Below are 19,411 nucleotides of genomic sequence, written 5' to 3'. Positions count from 1 at the left end.
ACGGTGCTGACTTCCGCGTGAAGCAGAGGCCGACAGCGAACGGAACCAGGGTTGCTGGTTTTGTTTTATTGGGGTACAACATGACATGAGATACATATAAATTTACCAAATTCTTTATTATTTCATAAATAAGTTAACAGACATTTTACAGCATGTTACATTAAATAAAAGTATACCCTATATCTATTTTACCTGGAGCAAATTCTGGGAAAATCTTTAATGATCATGATATCTGGAATCTGAGAGTACTTCAAATAGTTTGTGGAGAGTGGAGGTACAAGGTAAGTTTATTTTGGTACAAGAAAGTCAGTAAAAAACAATACTATGGATTTTTTTTGAACTATAATTAGTTCTTCCATTTTCTTTTTTCCATGAAGGTTTTAAGATACCATTGTCTATCAGAAGTCTTTTATGCAGTGGTAACAGTGTGCTTAAATTACTCACTTTGCTCCTGAAACTTAATTGCACTGAAAATGAAGGCCCCCACCCTTGAATGGCTTCCACTTTTGTTACATTAAAATGTTTTCCTCCTCTGAAATCCATGGCTACAATAAGCCAGCGTAGCCTCAGCTTTCCATCATCCACTCAGTGTTTATCACACCAAGGAACTCCTGCAGGTAGTCTAGGAAGTGCTTAACTCTCCGCCTCTCTTCCCCACACTTTTTCTGTGAAAAGAACAGACAATAGGTATTGTAGGGAGCGGTCAGTTCCTGTGGGTATGGTTGCTGCTGGATGTTTGTCACTTACTTTTTGTAGGTCAATGTATTTTTTTATTAAATACAAGTTTTGGAACAGATTGTCCATAGCCTCCCCTTGCACAATCTGAGCCTTCAGTGTGTCTACACCTCGAAAGGTTTCTTCGATGCATAGGTGATGCTAAATGAGAGGATTGTAAGAAGCAAATGATCAGAACTGGGTGTAAAATTGAGGCCCCTCAGCCATCCCAAGACATACGCATTACAAAGCATCACTTTTCACATGAGTATGTACAAGGGTCCTTCCAAAAATTTGGGGAAAATGAAATTAAAGGGTAAGTATACTTTGGTGGAAAAAAGCTTTGAAATTCTTCAATTTTGTCATAATATGCATTTTCCTTGAACTTTTTGAATATTCCTTATATATTTGGATTTACAGATTTTTTTGCACCAATGTAAACTTATCTTTTAGTTTATTTTCTATAAAATTTTTGAAGTACCTTTGTGCAATTTTAATTTTTCTGTTAAAAACATAGGAAGGAATTTAGTCCAGATAGTTGGGCTTGTTTTGTGGGTTTTTAAGTTCCCATCTCCAAAGAGCATTTCACAATTCCTTTTCTGAGTGGCAAATTATCTTATACCAAGATAAAATTTTCAAAAGACTGATGAAGTTTATGTAATTACAGAGAAGTATTATGAATGATACTAAGTCACTACTTAACAAGAAGTAAAATATTTAGGTGGTGTAATACAATCATATTTTTTTTAGAATTAAAATGTAAGTTAATTTTGTTGCAAAGGGTTTTTAAAAATAGCAGATTTTGTGTATTTCATAAATAAAACTCTTAGAAAATAGCCATAATTGCCTTTCCTCTCCCTCAAACCCCTCCTTCTTTCCTTTCTTTTTTCTTTAATTTTTGCAGTCACATACATTTTGTGTGTCATATACACACAAAGTTTTAAGAGCATAATGATACTTTCCACCATGCCCTCCCTCGCTCACAGCCATCCTCCTCTCTCCTGCTTTTCTTATTTTTCTTTTAATTTTTGTGGTGTCATACTTTAGATTTTCTTTGTAATCACAAGTTTAATCATCTACTACATAAAAAATTCAGCAAGTACAATTATATTTCTGATTGATTCCCACCCGTGTTTTCTCTTATAGTTCTAGCTGGCAATTTCAGTCTATTTAGACAAAAAAATCATATAGTTTTACACTGTAGTGTGACTATGACATAATTCAGATGTATACAATACCATTATATAGTCATAACCATTAAAAATGTAGAAAACATTAATACAGGCATTTGTTGTATATTTTAATGTCTACTTATGGTTCCAAATTATAACCTTAATTATATAATTATAACCCTAAGTATTACATAATAATACTTTAAGAAAGATATCAGGGTGATATTCCCCCAGTGTGGAATTCTTCTGAAGAAAATCTCTGACACGAGGCTCCTTGGGATGGAGAACTGACAGCATGTCTAAGGGATTCTAATTGCTTGAAAGCCATTCCTAACATTTATAAGTAGATATGCTCATATCTGCCAGTATGTAAGCAAAATAAAGAAAAGGAAATGGTGCTAATAACAATTAAGGGTTTACAGTTTAAGATAAAGATGTGAGCTGTATCATAACTTACATTTTTATGGACTGGAACAGGAATCATCAAGGTCTGAAAAGGAAAGAAACGATAATCATGTTCAAAACACTCGCAAGTTGAATGTCTGAGTCGCTAGTGATGTGGTTGTCATCAGTATATTCTTACATATTCATAATTTTGCTTCCTATAACATATCTTTAGACACAGTAAATGAGCCACAAGAAAGATTATTTGAGCATTTTAAAGGTTGTAGAAATTTTTTAAAAATTACCTCATTGCCTATCAGCAGACTCTGGTAAGTTGAGAGCAGTGTCAGGGTCTCTTTCACCACTGTGCTCATGGGGATTTCTGTGGCCATGGCACAAACACAGGCAGCTCCAAGAGCCAGCAAGGTCCAGTGCAGAAGCATTCTCATGGCTCTGAAATGCGCAGCGTTTGCCTTCAACAAAGAAAGTGCATTGTACAAGATTGTGTCCTCCTCCAATTTATTCTCTCTCTTTGAGGAAATGAATAATTTCTAGCAATCAGATAGAGAATGCCAAATAATCACATACAGTGAAACTAAACTTTTCCAAGGGCTTGTATTTTAAAGAATACATTGACCTTGATGTTTTAATAAAAAGAAAAATCTCTACTTATCCCCTTTAAAAACATTTTCTATTATAAAAGAAAATCTGCTTTTAAAAAAGATTTTTATTTATTTGAGAGGTAGTGTTACAAATAGAGAGGGAGAAACAGAGAGAGAGTTCTTCCATCTGCTAGCTCACTTCCCAAATGGCTGCAATGGCCGGAGTCAAGCTGATCCTGAGCCAGGAGCCAGGAGCTTCCTCCGGGTCTCTCACGTGGGTGCAGGGGCCCAAGGACTTGGGCCATTCTGCACTGCTTTCCCAGGCCATTAACAGAGAGCTAGATCGGAAGCAGAGCAGCTGGGACTTGAACCAGTGCCCACACGGGATGGCTATACCACAGTAGGCTTAGCCTACTGCGCCACAGCACCGACCCCTAAAAAAAAATCTTTGATACATCATCGCTGTTCATTTGCTTTGCTAAAAATCAAAAGGTCCAATTTCCTCTTAAAAGATGTATGTAAAAAGGAGAAGTAAAGTGTAAACCGCTAGACAGAGTTTTATGTTAAAATTTATAAATATTGGGAATGTTTTCTCAGGTTGGGTAAATTCTGCCACAGTGGCAGTTAAATTGATCTGTTATGAAATAACTTTAAAATACTGGTGAGAAGATAGTGATTAAAACAGAGACCACTAGAAGTTGGCAGGGTCAAGTTCAATGTTGATGAGGATACTCTGTGTTCCCATTGACCAAAAGCCTAACCCAAACTGGCTGAAGATAAATGGGGATTTCAATGGCTGATAGAACCAAACAGTCTAGGCCAGGCGGCTCCTTTCTATGTGGCTGGCTTTGGAGACTCTTCCCTGGCTTCCTTCTCAGGCAGCTCTCCCACTGTGGTCCCAAGATGATGTCTACACTCCTCACTCTATATGTGTCTTGTTCACGGGCAGCAGGAAAAGGCAAGTTGCACTTTTCTGACTGTTCAATCAAAAGTCCGAGAATCCAATCTGTTTGGGACAGGGTCACATGGTCACCCAGAGCCAGGGGTAAGGGATATACTGACTGGTTCTCCCTCGTGCCAGAGGTGGACTTCAGCCCACCTAAATCACACAGCTAAGGAATTTGGGGTCCCAAATAGCTCTAAGAGGGTCCCAGGTGCAACTAATGAGTATCTGTCACAAAGCATAACACAAGGGTATGGCCTCTGCCAACACAGGGTGGAGTGTCCTTTCCTGCCCTGGGTGGACCGTGTATGAACACACAGTCAGGGGACTCAGCCTTTGCTCTTCAGGCCTAGAACTGTAATTCCAGGAAGGAGCCCTTGAGGCCGCTTCTAACCCACACACTTCCTTCTTCCCTGGCCTGATTATACACCATCGGGGTATAGGTCATTTTTTTCAATTGTTAATTTATTTGTTTTTAAAGACATGCATTTTATTATTTTTTTCTATTTTCACTTTCCTTGAAAGGCAGAGAGAAAGAGATCTTCCATCTGCTGATGCATTCCCCAAATGTTCACAACAACCAAGATGGGGCCAGGTGAAGCCAGGAGCCTAGAACCCTATCCAGGTTTCCCATGTTGGTGGCAGGGACCCAAGTATTTGAGCCATTATCTGCTGCCTCCCAGGGAGTGCGTTAGTAGGAAGTTGGAACCAGAGACTTCAGTATGAAGTGCAGGCATCCCAAACAGTGTCTTTTTTGTTTGTTTGTTTTTTAAGATTTATTTATTTATTTGAAAGAGCTACACAGAGAGGAGAGGCAGAGAGAGAGAGAGAGAGGTCTTCCATCCGGTGGTTCATTCCCCAATTGGCTGCAACAGCCGGAGCTACACCAAACCGAAGGCAGGAGCCAGAAGCTTCTTCTGGGCCTCCCACATGGGTGCAGGGTCCCAAGAACTTGGGCCATCTTCTACTGCTTTCCCAGGCCATAGCAGAGAGCTGGATCAAAAGTGGAGCAGCCGGAACTAGAACCAGTGCCCATATAGGATGCCGGTGCTTCAGGCCAGGGCGATAACCCACTGCACCAGAGCGCTGGCCCCCCAAACAGTGTCTTAATCACTGCACCAAACACCCTTCCCTAGCCTACTATGTGTATGTGTGTTTGAAGATTTATTTTATTTGAAAGGCAGCGTTACAGAGAGAGGGGGAGAGAGACAGATCTTCCATCTGTTGATTCACTCCCCCAAATGGCCATAACCACCAAGGCTGGGCAGGCCGAAACCAGAAGCCGGGAGCTTCATCTGAGTCTCCCACATGAGTGCAGGGGCCCAAGCATTTGGTCCATCTTCTGTTGGTTTCCCAGGCACATTAGCAGGGAGCTGGATCAAAAGTGAAGCAGCCAGAATTCCAACGGGCACCCATATAGGATGCTGGCGTTGGCAGATGGAGCTCTACCTGCTACACCACAATGCTGGCCCCCGGACCTATTGTTTTAACAAGAGTTTCATTGGGCATCCTAAAGTGGTTCTGTCTTAGTGGCTTGGAAGCCATCTTGAGCCTCGAGGACAAATGGAAGCAAACACAAATTGTTACTCAGCGTCTTTTCCCAAGCTGTTGATGTGGTTCTGGCTGAGAAGCAGAGGCAGCCACAAGGCAGACACGCCTTTTGCAAGCACATTGCCCCAGCTCTACACTGGGAGGGAGAAAGGGGTGAGGGATTTCAGCAGCGGCCTTCCTGGAATACCACATTTGGTTTTGTCTGTCTAAAGTTTTGGGGCCTTGATTGGACGTATCTGACCTGAACCCTCGAGAGATGTTCTCCTTGGGATTGCAGGAGAGATCTTGGCTCATTTCAGCAAATGCATTAGGAGCCAGGTAGGAATGACCTGGGCCAGGATCAAGGGGCCCTTAACGTGGTGCTCTCAGAGCCACGGCTGAGTTCTGGAAGGAGCCTGCTCTCCCCAGAGCCTATGCGAGGGTCCCCTGTGGTTCCCTTCTGACACTTTGGTGCTGCACTGAGAAAGTATGGGCTTAGACAGAGGCTTCAGAGGAATCACCAAATAGCTTGTTATTTTAGTACCTTATATATGCAAAGTGCTGAGTGTTTAAATTCTGCTTTGGGGTTTCCCAGGCAGTCTAAGTGATAGTGGATTGAGAAACCACTGCACTAGCCTTCAGAGGGCAGCAGGAAACTCGCCAGCCACTTACTGTTTTGTTGGCTGTGAAAAGGAGAGAGACGGGTAGGGGATAGCACTCCACTAGACTACAGGGTGTGGCAGGTGCCACGCTGCTCCCACTGAGCGTTGCCCAAAGAAGACCCAAATACTGGTTTTTATGTGCAACCTCCTCAGTTTCAAATGGTGATGACTGCCTAGGGTGACATGGTACAACCTCTGGTTTACAGCATAACTGTGGGTTCCTATGGAGGGCTAGTTACAAAAAAATAGTTACTACCCAGTTGTGTTTAACGTTTTTAAAATTGTGGTTAAATATACATGCCGACATTTACCAAAGTAACCATCTCTAGGTGTACATTTCAGTAGTGCTAAGTACACTCAACGTCATCTGACAAAATATCCAGAACTATTTCTTGTTGAAAAACTGAAATTCTTTAACTATTAAGCAACTCTCAACATCTAGCAACCACAATTCTACTTTTGCTCTTTATTGCTGCTCTATTTCTTAGAATCATATAGTATTGATCTTTTTATGACTGGCTTAATTCATTTAGCATTTGTGTTCTCAAGGTTCATCCATATTACAGAACAGGTCAAAAGTTCCTTCCTTCCTTGTCAAAGTTAAATAATATTCCACTGTATGTATACACTAGACTTCTCAACAAATGTCTCCATTCGTTGAGAGATATTTACGTTTCTTTCATTTTGGGCTATTGTGAATAAAGCTGCTATGAACATGGGTGCACACAATTATTTTTCTTATGAAGTTGTAGTATCGTTGACTTTACCTCTAGGACTCTGATCTCCCCAAGCTGATTGCAAACTCAGAGTACGGATTGTAAAATAATATGTCTGAAAGAGCTTTATGAATGTAGAATTCTAAACAGAAGTCACTGACTTCAATATCCTGTGCAGATGGTCTCTAAATAATCCATGTTGATGCTTTACTCCCAAGATGGTGTCCAGTCCCTTTTTCCTTAATGTGGGCTGCTTGGGGTGACTTCATTTTAAACACTATATACAAAGAGAAGAATAAAAAGAAAATTTACAGTGGAGAAATCAAGTAAGTACTGCCTCAGCCAAAGTAGGTCGACGCTGCCAGTGGTGAGCCCCGTTCAAGCGTGCCCCTTTGATATGGTGTGGTAAGCGTGGTACATTTCCTCTGGTCTTCCTCTCCATAATCTGTAACCCCTGTCTGAGCATGATGAGAACACGGGACATGCCCAGAACTCCTTAAAACGATTGTATTAGCCCATTTTCTGTTAACATAACAAAATACTCCAGGCTGGACGCTTTATCTAAAAATGAAGTTTATTAGCCAGGAGTTTTGGAAAGTCAAGAGCACGGCCCTGACTTTGGGGCGATATCACAGGGCTGAGGATGGTGGATGATGAGAATATGCGCCCGCGGGGAGAGCACACAGAGAGGCAGGAAGTCCGGCGGAGAAGCAGCTGCCCGCGCTTCTTTGTAGCAGGCCACTCTTGCAGAAGCTAACTCAGATCCTGAGAGGCTTACATCTTTTCTGAGGGTCATGTTCCAGTGACTGAACCCCCTTCCACCTAGCCCCTCTTTTTTTTTTAAGATTTATTTATATGAAAGACAGAGTTACAGAGAGAGGGAGAGGCAGAGAGAGGTCTTCCATCTGCTGGTTCACTCCCCAGATGGCCGCAACAACTGGAGCTGTGCCGATCCGAAGCCAGGAGCCAGGAGCCAGGAGCTTCTTGTGGGTCTCCCACATGGGTGCAGGGGTCCAAGGACTTGAGCCATCTTCTGCTTTCCCAGGCCATAGCAGAGAGCTGGGTTGGAAGATGAGCAGCCGGGACTTGAACCAGTGCCCATATGGGGGCCCACAGTGCTGGCCCCCTAGCCCCTCTTCTTAAAGGTCCTCCCAGATCTTAACGGTGTCATGGTGGGGACCGAGATGCCAGCACATGAACCCTGAGGGAACACACGCTAGCCAAATCCAAACCGTAGCAGTCATCCAAAAGAAGCCAAGTCTGAGGGACTTCTGAGAAAGTCACTGCCTTGAGGAGCCTAAGAGACACAGTGACTAAGTGGAATGTGGTATGCTAGAGGAGATCCAGGAACAGCAAAGGTACCACTGGTAAAACTAAGAAATACGAAAGAAACAGTCAAGTTTAGTAACGCTGAGTCCTTAGTTGTGATGGATACACCATGATAATGTTAACAATAATGCAGGGGACCAGCTTCATGTCAATCTAAAATTACTTTAAAAGTCCACTAAAGGGGCCGGCGCCGTGGCTCAATAGACTACTATGCCACAGTTCCAGGCCCTATACTAGTTAAACTAAGGAGCCATGCATCTATGCAGCAGAAAATTCATTACTTTAGTTTAAAATGTCCTAATTGGCCGGTGCCGCAGCTCAATAGGCTAATCCTCCGCCTGCGGCGCTGGCACACCGGGTTCTAGAACCGGTCGGGGCGCTGGATTCTGTCCTGGTCACTCCTCTTCCTGTCCAGCTCTCTGCTGTGGCCTGGGAATGCAATGGAGGATGGCCCAAGTCCTTGGGCCTTGCACCCGCATGGGAGACCAGGAGAAGCACCTGGCTCCTGGCTTCGGATCAGTGCGGTGCGCCGGCCACAGCGCGCTGGCAGTGGTGGCCATTGGAGGGTGATCCAACAGCAAAAGGAAGACCTTTCTCTCTCTCTCTCTCTCACTGTCCACTCTGTCAAAAAAAAAAAAAAAAAAAAAAAGTCCATTAAAGGGCCTGGCACTGTCATAGCGGGTAAAGCTGCCACTTGCAGTGCCGGCATCCCATATGCCAGCCATCCTGGCTGCTCCACTTCCAATCCAGCTCTCTGCTATGGCCTGGGAAAACAGTAAAAGATGGCCCAAGTGCTTGGGCCCCTGCACCCACGTGGAACACTTGGAAGAAGCTCATGGCTCCTAGCTTTGGATAGGCACAACTCCAGCTGTTGTAGTCAACTGGGGAGTGAACCAGCAAATGGAAGACTCTCTCTTTCTCTCTGCCTCTCCTTTCTCTGTGTAACTCTTTCAAATAAATAAATCTTTAAAAAATATTTATATATAAGGCTGTGACAAAAAGTTCATGGATATGAAATTAGAAGATAATTTTATTTTGCTGCAAAACTTTTGAAGTCTGCATGGTTTTTTCATAACATGCTTTCCCACTTGCTCTCTGAGGACTGCTCGTAACACTGCAAGTTCAGGAGTTAATGATTGTTTTTGCGATTGTCATTAAAAACACTTTGCATCTCACGAAGGCAGGAATTTCATGCACGTGGGACCTTTCTACTTCGAATTAAGTTTTAAGTTTTTTTTTGACAGGCAGAGCTAGACAGTGAGAGAGAGAGAGAGAGAGAGAGACAGAGAGAAAGGTCTTCCTTCCATTGGTTCATCCCCCAAATGGCCGCTGTGGCCGGCGCACCGCACTGATCCAAAGCCAGGAGCTAGGTGCTTCTCCTGGTCTCCCATGCGGGTGCAGGGCCCAAGGACCTGGGCCATCCTTCACTGCACTCCCAGGCCACAGCAGAGAGCTGGACTGGAAGAGGAGCAACCGGGACAGAATCCAGCGCCCCAACCGGGACTAGAACCTGGGGTGCCGGCACTGCAGGTGGAGGATTAGCCTAGTGAGCCACGGCGCCGGCTGAGAGAATTAAGTTTTAATGTAACTGATCTCTAGCCTCAAGGACTAGCATATTGTAGGTACTCAAATGAATAAGCAGGCACTTGGTTGTAGCTGTTGAACAAATTAACAAGAAGGCTGTGGAAACTCCAATCTATTTCCTGTCCTTGGGAGCCTGACGTAATGGAAACAAGTTTGGCGGAAAAAAAAGAGCAAGGTCATAAGGTGCAGCTATATGCCAAGCCAACATGAACTACTATGACAGTGAAAAAAATCCAGGTCATTTTAGGAGAACAGAAGGAAATTAGAAATCAACTTCAAAGAATTATTGGTGGTCATATAATTTAGGAAAAAGACTTTGAGTAATGTTCAAAAAATTATCTCAGTGGGTAGCTTCCATCCTTTTGCCTGAAAACTTTTATCTTCTTAGTGAGTTAGAACTGGTAACGTGTTTCTACAAACTGATAACTGTGGTTTTTACTAACTGGGTTATATTCGGTCAAATGACTTTTCCATGAAGTGATTCTAATCAATTAATGAGGAATAATACCCAAATTTTTCATGTTGACTAACTGTAAATTGATAGCATCTCTTTCTTTTCATGAGTATTCTAACCTCCATCCTTTCAATCCTCAACTATATGTTTAATGTAATTTTTTTATTGAGTAGATAAAATTTTAGAAAAAATAGACATCAAACTTCTTCCTCATAGCATACCAACTATTGGTTCGATGACTTCTGGCAGCCTTCATTAATGCATTGACAATTTTACAGAGTTGTGCTCACTACATACAATTGTATTCAGCTTCTTTGTCTATTACTATTTCTATTTAACATTTCTGCCTGGCTTTTCCATTTGTATTCAAGGTTACCTGCTGTTAGATGAAACTGAAGTAGCACAGTTTACTGCATGTCTCAACGTGTAGGCAATGGTGTTGTTGCTGGCAGTTTCCAACTTTAAACAATGCTACTAGAAACCTTTTTGTAGAAGTTTTCAAAAATCATTATTATTTTTTGGCATTAAATAATGAAGTTTATTAAATTTACATGAACATAACCTTGTTTAGAATACAAGTGAATAGGAACAGTGCTGAGAATGGAATTTGGAAAAGGAGATGCAGTTAACGCAGAATTAAGGTAAATATGATTGAGCATTGCGTCACGACTGGCCCGGATGACGATTATGGGAGCCCCAGGGAGACTGAAGTTCCTTTGCTTGGATGCCCAGTCTGTTCCGGAAGGGCTGTGTTTCCAAACGGCACTCACTCACACTCACTCTCCATTGTCTTGCCCTTCCTCAGAGCTGCCTCCGTATCTCGGGATCACCTCCATTCCACGTCTTGCTTGGAATCACCTGGCGTCCCATGTGCTGATCAGCTGGTTTCCCAGCATCACAAGCAGCCGGGTAGCTCCTCCTGTTCTATTTGAAGATCGCCCAAAGGTCAAAGGTCAAATTCCCTCTCCAGGTACTTTGTTCCAGATCTGACTCACTAAGCTGCTTCTCTAAACCCTCCTTAGCCAGCTCCAAGTTTCCGGGCAGCACGGCTTTGCCCAGATGTTTCTAGCACCAGGAACACCTTTCACTCCTGCATCCCAAAGATATGACTGAGTACTATCTTGGATCACAGAGGAAGTTCTGACTCCTTTCTCTCCGCATCCACTTGGTTCTTGTGCTGCTCATCATCTGAACCACATCCCAAGCTCCAGGAGAGCAAGAAACACTGCTTTTGTATTCCCAGGACACCCTCTGGCGTTTGCTCTATAGCAGGTAACAGGACACTTGTTTCAAAAATGGGGCCACCCTGCACCCGTGTAGGAGACCAGAAGAAGCACCTGGCTCCTGGCTTCGGATCAGTGTGGTGCGCTGGCCACAGCGTGCCAGCCGCAGTGGCCATTGGAGGGTGAACCAACAGCAAAGGAAGACCTTTCTCTCTGTCTCTCTCTCTCTCACTGTCCACTCTGCCTGTCAAAAAAAACAAAAAACAAAAACAAAAAAACAGGGCCAATGAGGCTGGCACTGTGAAAGGCAGTAAAGCCCCTGCCTGCAGTGTCAACATCCCATATGGGCATCAGTTCAAGTCCCAGCTGCTCCACTTCCAATCCCGCTCCCTACTAATGCACCTGGGAACGCAGCAGAAGATGGCCAGCATCGCAGGCAGCAGGTTAACCTTCTGTGCCACAATGACAGCATCACCAACCCACCCCCGCCCCCAGCCCTTAAATTTCACATCTCTCTGTGCAAACCAGGATTCAAACCAGTACCATGTGTTGCATATGGATAGCCTTTACCGCTAATCTTTTATTTTTATTTTTTTAATTTTTATTTTTTGACAGGCAGAGTGGACAGTGAGAGAGAGAGAGAGAGACAGAAAGGTCTTCCTTTGCCGTTGGTTCATCCTCCAATGGCCGCCGTGGCTGGCACGCTGCGGCCGGCGCACCGCGCTGATCCGACGGCAGGAGCCAGGTGCTTCTCCTGGTCTCCCATGGGGTGCAGGGCCCAAGGACCTGGGCCATCCTCCACTGCCTTCCCGGGCCATAGCAGAGAGCTGGCCTGGAAGAGGGGCAACCTGGACAGAATCCTGCACCCCGACCGGGACTAGAACCCAGTGTGCTGGCGCCGCAGGCGGAAGATTAGCCTAGTGAGCCACGGCGCCGGCCTTTTATTTTTATTTTTTAAAGATTTATTTATGTAGCCAGTGCTGTGGCTTAACAGGCTAATCCTCTGCCTTGTGGCGCCGGCACACCGGGTTCTAGTCCCGGTCGAGGCGCCGGATTCTATCCCGGTTGCCCCTCTTCCAGGCCAACTCTCTGCTATGGCCCGGGAAGGCAGTGGAGGATGGCCCAGGTCCTTGGGCCCTGCACCCGCATGGGAGACCAGGAGAAGCACCTGGCTCCTGGCTTTGGATCAGTGAGATGTGCCGGCTGCAGTGGCCATTGGAGGGTGAACCAACGGCAAAAAGGAAGACCTTTCTCTCTCTCTCTCTCTCTCTCTTACTATGCACTCTGCCTGTCAAAAAAAAGAAAAAAAAAAAGATTTATTTATGTATTTGAAACTCAGAGTTACACAGAGCAGAAGGTAGAGACGGAGGGAGATGTTCCATCCTATGGTTCACTCCCCAGATGGCTACAAAGACCAGGTCTGGGCCAGGCTGAAGTCAGGAGCTTCATCCAGATTTCCACATGGATTGCAGGAGTCCAAATAGTTGGGCCATCTTCTGTTACTTTCTCAGGTGCATTAGCAGGGAGCCAGACTGAAGTGAGGCAGCTGGGACTTGAACCCAAGTCCATATGGGATGCAGGTGTCCCAGGCTTTACCTGCTACACCACAACACTGGCCTCAACAGTCCTATTTTTAAACAATCTCACAATCTTACAACAGTCTTTGCTTTAATGACGGGGATTTCCTGAGAGCCTAGGCCAGTGTCTAGTAATGAGTTCTGTTGTCTGGATTTTCTATCCATGTAATGTGGTTAGTTTAATCTTTGTAATTCTTACTAATTGGAAGTTAAACTTAAAGGTGTGATTAGCCGGCGCCACGGCTCACTAGGCTAATCCTCCGCCTTGCGGCGCCGGCACACCGGGTTCTAGTCCCGGTCGGGGCACCGATCCTGTCCCGGTTGCCCCTCTTCCAGGCCAGCTCTCTGCTGTGGCCAGGGAGTGCAGTGGAGGATGGCCCAAGTCCTTGGGCCCTGCACCCCATGGGAGACCAGGAGAAGCACCTGGCTCCTGCCATCGGATCAGCGCGGTGCGCTGGCCGGTGCGCCGGCTGCAACGCGCTACCGCGGCGGCCATTGGAGGGTGAACCAACGGCAAAAGGAAGACCTTTCTCTCTGTCTCTCTCTCACTGTCCACTCTGCCTGTCAAAAATAAAAAAAAAATAAAAAAATTAAAAAAAAAAATCTAAAAAAAAAAAATAAATAAAGGTGTGATTAAATTCAAGTAAAATTTTTTTTAAAGATTTTATTTATTTATTTGAAAGAGTTACACAGAGAAGGAGAGGCAGAGAGAGAAAGAGAGATACAGAGGTCTTCGATCTGCTGGTTCACTCCCCAATTGGCATTTTATGGCCGGAGTTAAGCTGATCTGAAGCCAGGAGCCAGGAGCTTCTTCCAGGTCTCCTATGCAGGTTCAGGGGCCCAAGGATTTCGGCCATCTCCTACTGCTTTCCCAATCCGTAGCTGAGAGCTGGACTGGAAGTGGTGAAGCGGGGCTTGAAACGGCACCCATCTCTGCAAGAGCCGGCTTTACCCACTACACAACAGCACTGGCTCCAAGTTGGTTTTATTTTTAATTTTCATGTACTAGAAAGGCAGAGCGACAGTACGAGTGAGAGCGAGAGACAGTCTCCATTCGCTGGTTCAGTCCTACCAAGCTAGGAGCCGGGAACAGGGGCCTAAGCACTTGCGCCATCATCTGCTGCCTCCTAGATGCATCAGCAGGAATCTGAGCTGGAAGCAGATATCCAGGATGATACAGAGTTGATACAGCATTCAAACCGGTGACACGGATGCCGGTGACACAGGATGCCGGTGTCCCAAGCCGCAGCTCAACCCACTGTGCCACAGTGTTTTCCCAAGTTGGTTTTTTTTCTTGTTTTTATCAAAACTGTATAGGAGGTGATTATGGATATTCATACTGAGACCAGAGGCATACCATGTGTTTTATTAGTTATTGTTAATTTCTTACATATCTTTGAGTCATATGATTCCTCTTTAAAAGTGGGGGTGATTACATTTCTGGCCTTTTATTGCTTTCAGAAATATCTAGATCTTCATCCACCCTGAACCTAAAGTAGTAAGGTGCAGATTTACTTTTTTTTTTTTTTTTTTTTACTGATACCCAGACATCTACACCCTTTATTTAAATGACTTTGATAGGGAAAAAGTGGTCTTGGTGATTATACAACCGTTAAGATTTGTCAAAACTCATGGAACTGTATGATAAAAAAGGCTGAACTTTACGTAAATCATACATCAATAAACCTGAGTTTAAAAAAAAGGTCTTTATTGAATAGACATTTTTCCAAAGAAGATATATACAAATGGCCAATAAGCACATGAAAAAGGCTCAACATGAATAATTATTGAAATACAAACCAAAAGCACAATGAGATACCACCTCATATCCATTAGGATGGCTACTATAGAAGAAAACACACACACCACACACACACAGAATCGGGACAGGCATTTGGTACAGTGGTTTAAGACACCACTTTGGGACACCTGAATCCTGTATCAGAATGCTAGGATTCAAGTTCCATTTCCGTTCCCAATTCCAGCTTCCTGCCAATGCAAACCCTTGGAAGCGACAGGGGAGTGATGACTCAAGAGCCTGTGTCCCTGTCACCCATGCAGGAGACCTGGCAGGAGTTCTTGCCCAGTCCTGGTTATTGGAAGCATCTGAGGAGTGAACTAGCAGATGGATGATCTCTATCCATCTGTCTGTTTCTCTGTCTTTCAAATAAATTTTAGAAAAAGGTAAAAAAAAAAAAAGGACTTAAGCAGAATAGAAACTGCTGTAGAGGATGTGGAGAAATTGACTGTGCACTGTTGGTGGAAATGTAAAATGATACAGTCGCTTGGAAGAGAGGATGGCAGTTCCTCAAAAAATTAACAATATAATTTCCATATGATCCAACAATTCCATGTCTGGGTATACACCCCCCCACACAAGTAGGATCTCATTGAATTACGTGGACACCCATGTTCACAGCAGCATTATCCATTATAGCTAAAATGTAGAGGCATCCTAAGTGTCCACTGAGAGATAAAGGAACAAACGAAATGTAGTATATACCAGGGGCCTTCCAAAAGTCTATAACTATTAGGAAAAATATGTATGGATTTTTCTCTCTTGCACCAAAATAAATGTGTCTTTTTAAGTTCCATTTTCCATGAATTTTTATGGCATACCTTTGTAATGCAGTGGAGAATATTATTCAGCCCTAAGAAGGACTAAAACTCTGACACAGACTACAACATGAATGTGAAGAACCAAAGTGACTCCATTTTAAAACAATAAAAAAAAGCAGCCTCCGTTTCCCATGGCGGACCCGAGTCCTTGTAAAAGCAGGCATTCAGGCATTCCGGAGATGCCAAAGCTTACCAGGGACAGCTAGCTCAGTAGACCAAGGACAGCACAGTAGAGATTGCTGAACAAAGTAACTCCCAGTACCCAAAGCTTCCAAGCTGTAGGTAACTCTTTTTTCCTGCTGATGTAGCTCTTTTTTCATTTAAAAACTCTCCCTAACAAAACTGAGGCCTCACTCCTTCCTCTGCTGTGCCTGTTGGTTGGATGGGGTCCCTGTCGCGGCTTGTACTCCTGAATAAACCTTGCTTTTGCAGTTCGGTGTGATCGACTCAGTGGGGGTCTCTGCCAGGATCTAACCATCTGGGCACAACATATTTTTTGGTGCCCAACATATTAGCCTTGAAGACGCTACGCTTTGTGACTACAAAGACCACTTTCACGAGGTACTTAAGAGTACTCAAGAATCTAAGACAGAAACTAGAATGCTGGTTGCCAGGAGATAGGAGTGTGGGGGAGGAAAGTGAATTGCTTAGTGAGTACAGAGTTGAAATTTTACAAAAATGGAAAGCTTTCTAGAGACGGAAGGTGGGCTCAGTATACTTAATGCCACAGAAATATGCACTTAAAATTGTTGAAATGGTCTACTTTATCATTTTTAAAAACAAAGTTTTGAATCCTTTCCCATTGTTTATGGTGCTTAGTTTATCACATAGCACTTACTATATAATTTCAGTCTGTTTTGTTTCATTGGGGATTTGAAATATCTCTTAATAACTGTCACATTCAAGTTTTCTTCCTGGAACAGCAAGAAAACACTGGCCTTCCCGACTGGCATACTTCCACACGAATTTTTTTAAGTGTATGTGTTAGGTTCTGTATGTGATTTTCTTGAGTTTATGTGGAGAGCATTTTCTAGATTTTTTCCATCTCAATTAGTAATCCAAAAGTTCTTTGATTTTAATTGGCACAATTGCTTTTGTACTTTTTGTAAATTTTCTTGTAGGTGCTTGTATGTGATATCCCTCCATTAAATTTGTTTCCAGGAAAGAAATATTGTCAGCCACTTTTGAGACAGGTAACTTGTTTCCCCTTATTTTAAAGGTATCTGTCCCTATCCTGTGGTGCTGCTGATTCGAGTGGATTTCTTTTGCATTCTTCCTATTTCCAGAACACTTAAACTTTATTTTTTGACAAGCAGAGTTAGACACAGAGAGACAGAGAGAAAGGTCTTCCTTCCATTGGTTCACCCCCCAAGTGGCTGCTACGGCCGGCGCGCTGCGTTGATCTGAAGCCAGGAGCCTTAAACTTAAATTTTTAAAAAAAAATGTATTCGAGGCCGGCGCCGTGGCTTAACAGGCTAATCCTCTGCCTTGCGGCGCCGGCACACCGGGTTCTAGTCCCGGTTGGGGCTCCGGATTCTGTCCCGGTTGCCCCTCTTCCAGGCCAGCTCTCTGCTATTGCCCGGGAAGGCAGTGGAGGATGGCCCAGGTCCTTGGGCCCTGCACCCGCATGGGAGACCAGGAGAAGCACCTGGCTCCTGGCTTCGGATCAGCGGGATGCGCTGGCCGCAGCGGCCATTGGGGGGTGAACCAACAGAAAAAGGAAGACCTTTCTCTCTGTCTCTCTCTCTCACTATCCACTCTGCCTGTCAAAAAAAAAAAAGTATTCTAGAGGGTCAGAGCGACAGGCAATGCTCCCATCAGGTGGTTCACTCCCCCAGGGCCGCGGGCCTTCCAGGTCTCCCAGCTACCTGAGCCATGACCGCTTCCTTTTGGGGCTGCATCCACAGGAAGTTGCCAGCAGGAGCCAGAGCAGCAGCAGAACCGGCTACTGCAATGCGACCGCGGTGTTTGGACCACTGTGCTAACCGCCTGTTCCTCCGGAACACTTCGATAGTTTTATAACAGCATCTGTGGTCTGGGACGGTTCTCAAACTTCTGGTCTTACACATTTCTTCACATCCCTAAAACTACTGAGGATCTCAAAGAGAGTTCATGCGAGTTACAACTCTCAATATTTACCGAATTAGAAATTTAAGCTTTTTTCCCCCCTTCTTTTGAAGCACAAAAATCCACCAGGAGACATCCATTAACCACCACTGCGCTGGCATCATCAGCTGTCACGTGATCACTGGAAAACCATGCCCGTCGGGGACGGAGCGAGAGCGAAAAAGCCATCGGGTTCGCCGGGAAGTGTTTCTGACAGAAACGGACTCGCGGAATAGGTCTCCGTCCCCTCCAGTTCCAAGAGTCACGGGAGCACGGCTGGAGAGGCGCCGTGGGTCACCAGTCTCGGTCCTCCCTCAGAGTCGGCGGCTTCCGGCGCCGGCCCGCCCCAGCAGGAGGCCGGCAGCCCACGGCCGCCGCCAACCCCACCTGGCGCCCATTCCCGCCGTCCGCGCCGCCTCACCTGGAGCCGGTGCTGCGCGCGCAGCGCACGCCTCCGACTTCCCGGCGTGCCCCGCGCGTGCGCCGGGGACGCGGAGAGGAGGCGGGAAGCTGCGAGCGCGTGCGCAGCCGCGGGTCGCGGGGTCGCTCGGCCTGTGGCGTTCGTCCCCCGCGGGGAGCCCCGGGCTGGTCCCCGCCCGCGCTTTCTCCCGCCAGCCCGGAAGGAAGCCGAGCCCGCGCTCCCCGCGCAGCTCGCCCGGCTGACCTCTCGGCCCTCCCGGGGCCTCGCGGCGCGGCCGGGTCTTCCCGACGCCGGGACCCGCGGTGCTAGCGTCCCGCCCCCGCGCTGCCCTAGCCTCCCCGCCAAACCCTGGTAGAGGACCAAGGGCTTTTTTGTGTAGGTCGTTGGTGTCGAGATAAGAAACGTTTGCAAACATGTCCCGGATTGAAAAGATGAGCATTCTGGGCGTGCGGAGTTTTGGAATAGAGGACAAAGATAAGCAAATTATCACTTTCTTCAGCCCCCTCACGATTTTGGTTGGACCCAATGGGGCGGGGAAGACGGTAAGTCCTGAGCAGCCGCCCTGCAGGGCGCCGGGGAGTGGGACGAGGAGAGGCGTCCCCCGGCCCCGTCAGGAGGCCCAGGAAGTGCCCCTGCGCCCGGCCGGCTGCGGCCTTGGGAGTTCGGGCCCGGGCCGCGGAAGCGGCTTCTCTGGGGTCCCGCGAGCCCGGGGCCGCCCCCGCCCAGCTGCACCTGCGCGCGGCCTTCCAGGGTGCCCTGGGGTCTTGGCGCCATTCCCCCACCAAAGCGTGGTCTCACGTCCTGGCCCTTGTCCCGCTCGGGAATTCCTTTAAAAAGTTGTAGAATGTAGACAACGGCTCAGAAGCGTTTCTAAGTGTGCCGACTGCCTAAGCGTCCTAAGTGGCTTAACTTGAAACGGAAACTGGGGCAGTGGGACTTGGCACTGGAAAGCTGGGGGTTGCTGTGAGGACCCTCTCCCCCTCCTCCCCAGGCCGCTGTGCATCCTGACAAAGCCCTGAGGATGTTTGAGGATTAGAGCGAAGGAAGCTTCAGAAAAGGCGGTGCCAGTAGGGGGCAGGATAGCAAGCGGAAGAGTCAACGAAACGTTTGAAAGGCGTGCGGAAAGAAAGTTGAGTGGTGAAAGCCAGGTTCTTGTTACTGGGGGCTGGCTCTGGCATAGTGAGTAAAGCCGCTGCCTGCAGCGCCGGCATCCCATATGAGCGCTGGTTCAAGGCCAGGCTGCTCCATTTCCGATCCAGCTCTCTGCTGTGGCCTGGGAAAGCAGTAGGAGATGGCCCAAGACCTTGGGCCCCTCCCCCGACGTGGGAAACCTGGAAGAAGATCCTGGTTCCTGGCTGTGGATTGGCACAGCTCC

General features: G+C 46.0%; 2 protein-coding genes across 2 annotated transcripts in view; one reads left to right on the top strand and one right to left on the bottom strand.

The window, feature by feature from the left end:
• Positions 1-566: 566 nt before the first annotated feature.
• Positions 567-2,719, bottom strand: IL5 (interleukin 5). Its single transcript, XM_062189774.1, has 4 exons — positions 2,576-2,719; positions 2,344-2,376; positions 748-876; positions 567-665 (listed from the first exon to the last, which is right to left on the bottom strand). The coding sequence occupies exons 1-4, from the start codon at positions 2,717-2,719 to the stop codon at positions 567-569; spliced, it is 405 nt and encodes a 134-aa protein (XP_062045758.1).
• A 15,469-nt stretch (positions 2,720-18,188) lies between these two features.
• Positions 18,189-19,411, top strand: part of RAD50 (RAD50 double strand break repair protein) — an 89,506-nt gene continuing 88,283 nt past the window's right edge. The window contains exon 1 of the mRNA XM_062189198.1: positions 18,189-18,578. Within this exon, the coding sequence (XP_062045182.1) occupies positions 18,450-18,578 (129 nt within the window). The 5' untranslated portion in view covers positions 18,189-18,449. The remainder of the gene's footprint in view (positions 18,579-19,411) is intronic.

The sequence above is a fragment of the Lepus europaeus genome, chromosome 4 (genome assembly GCF_033115175.1).
Source record: "Lepus europaeus isolate LE1 chromosome 4, mLepTim1.pri, whole genome shotgun sequence".
Lineage (NCBI taxonomy): Eukaryota > Metazoa > Chordata > Mammalia > Lagomorpha > Leporidae > Lepus > Lepus europaeus.
Note: the sequence above shows the minus strand (reverse complement) of the source record. Positions and strands in the feature narration are given on the sequence as shown.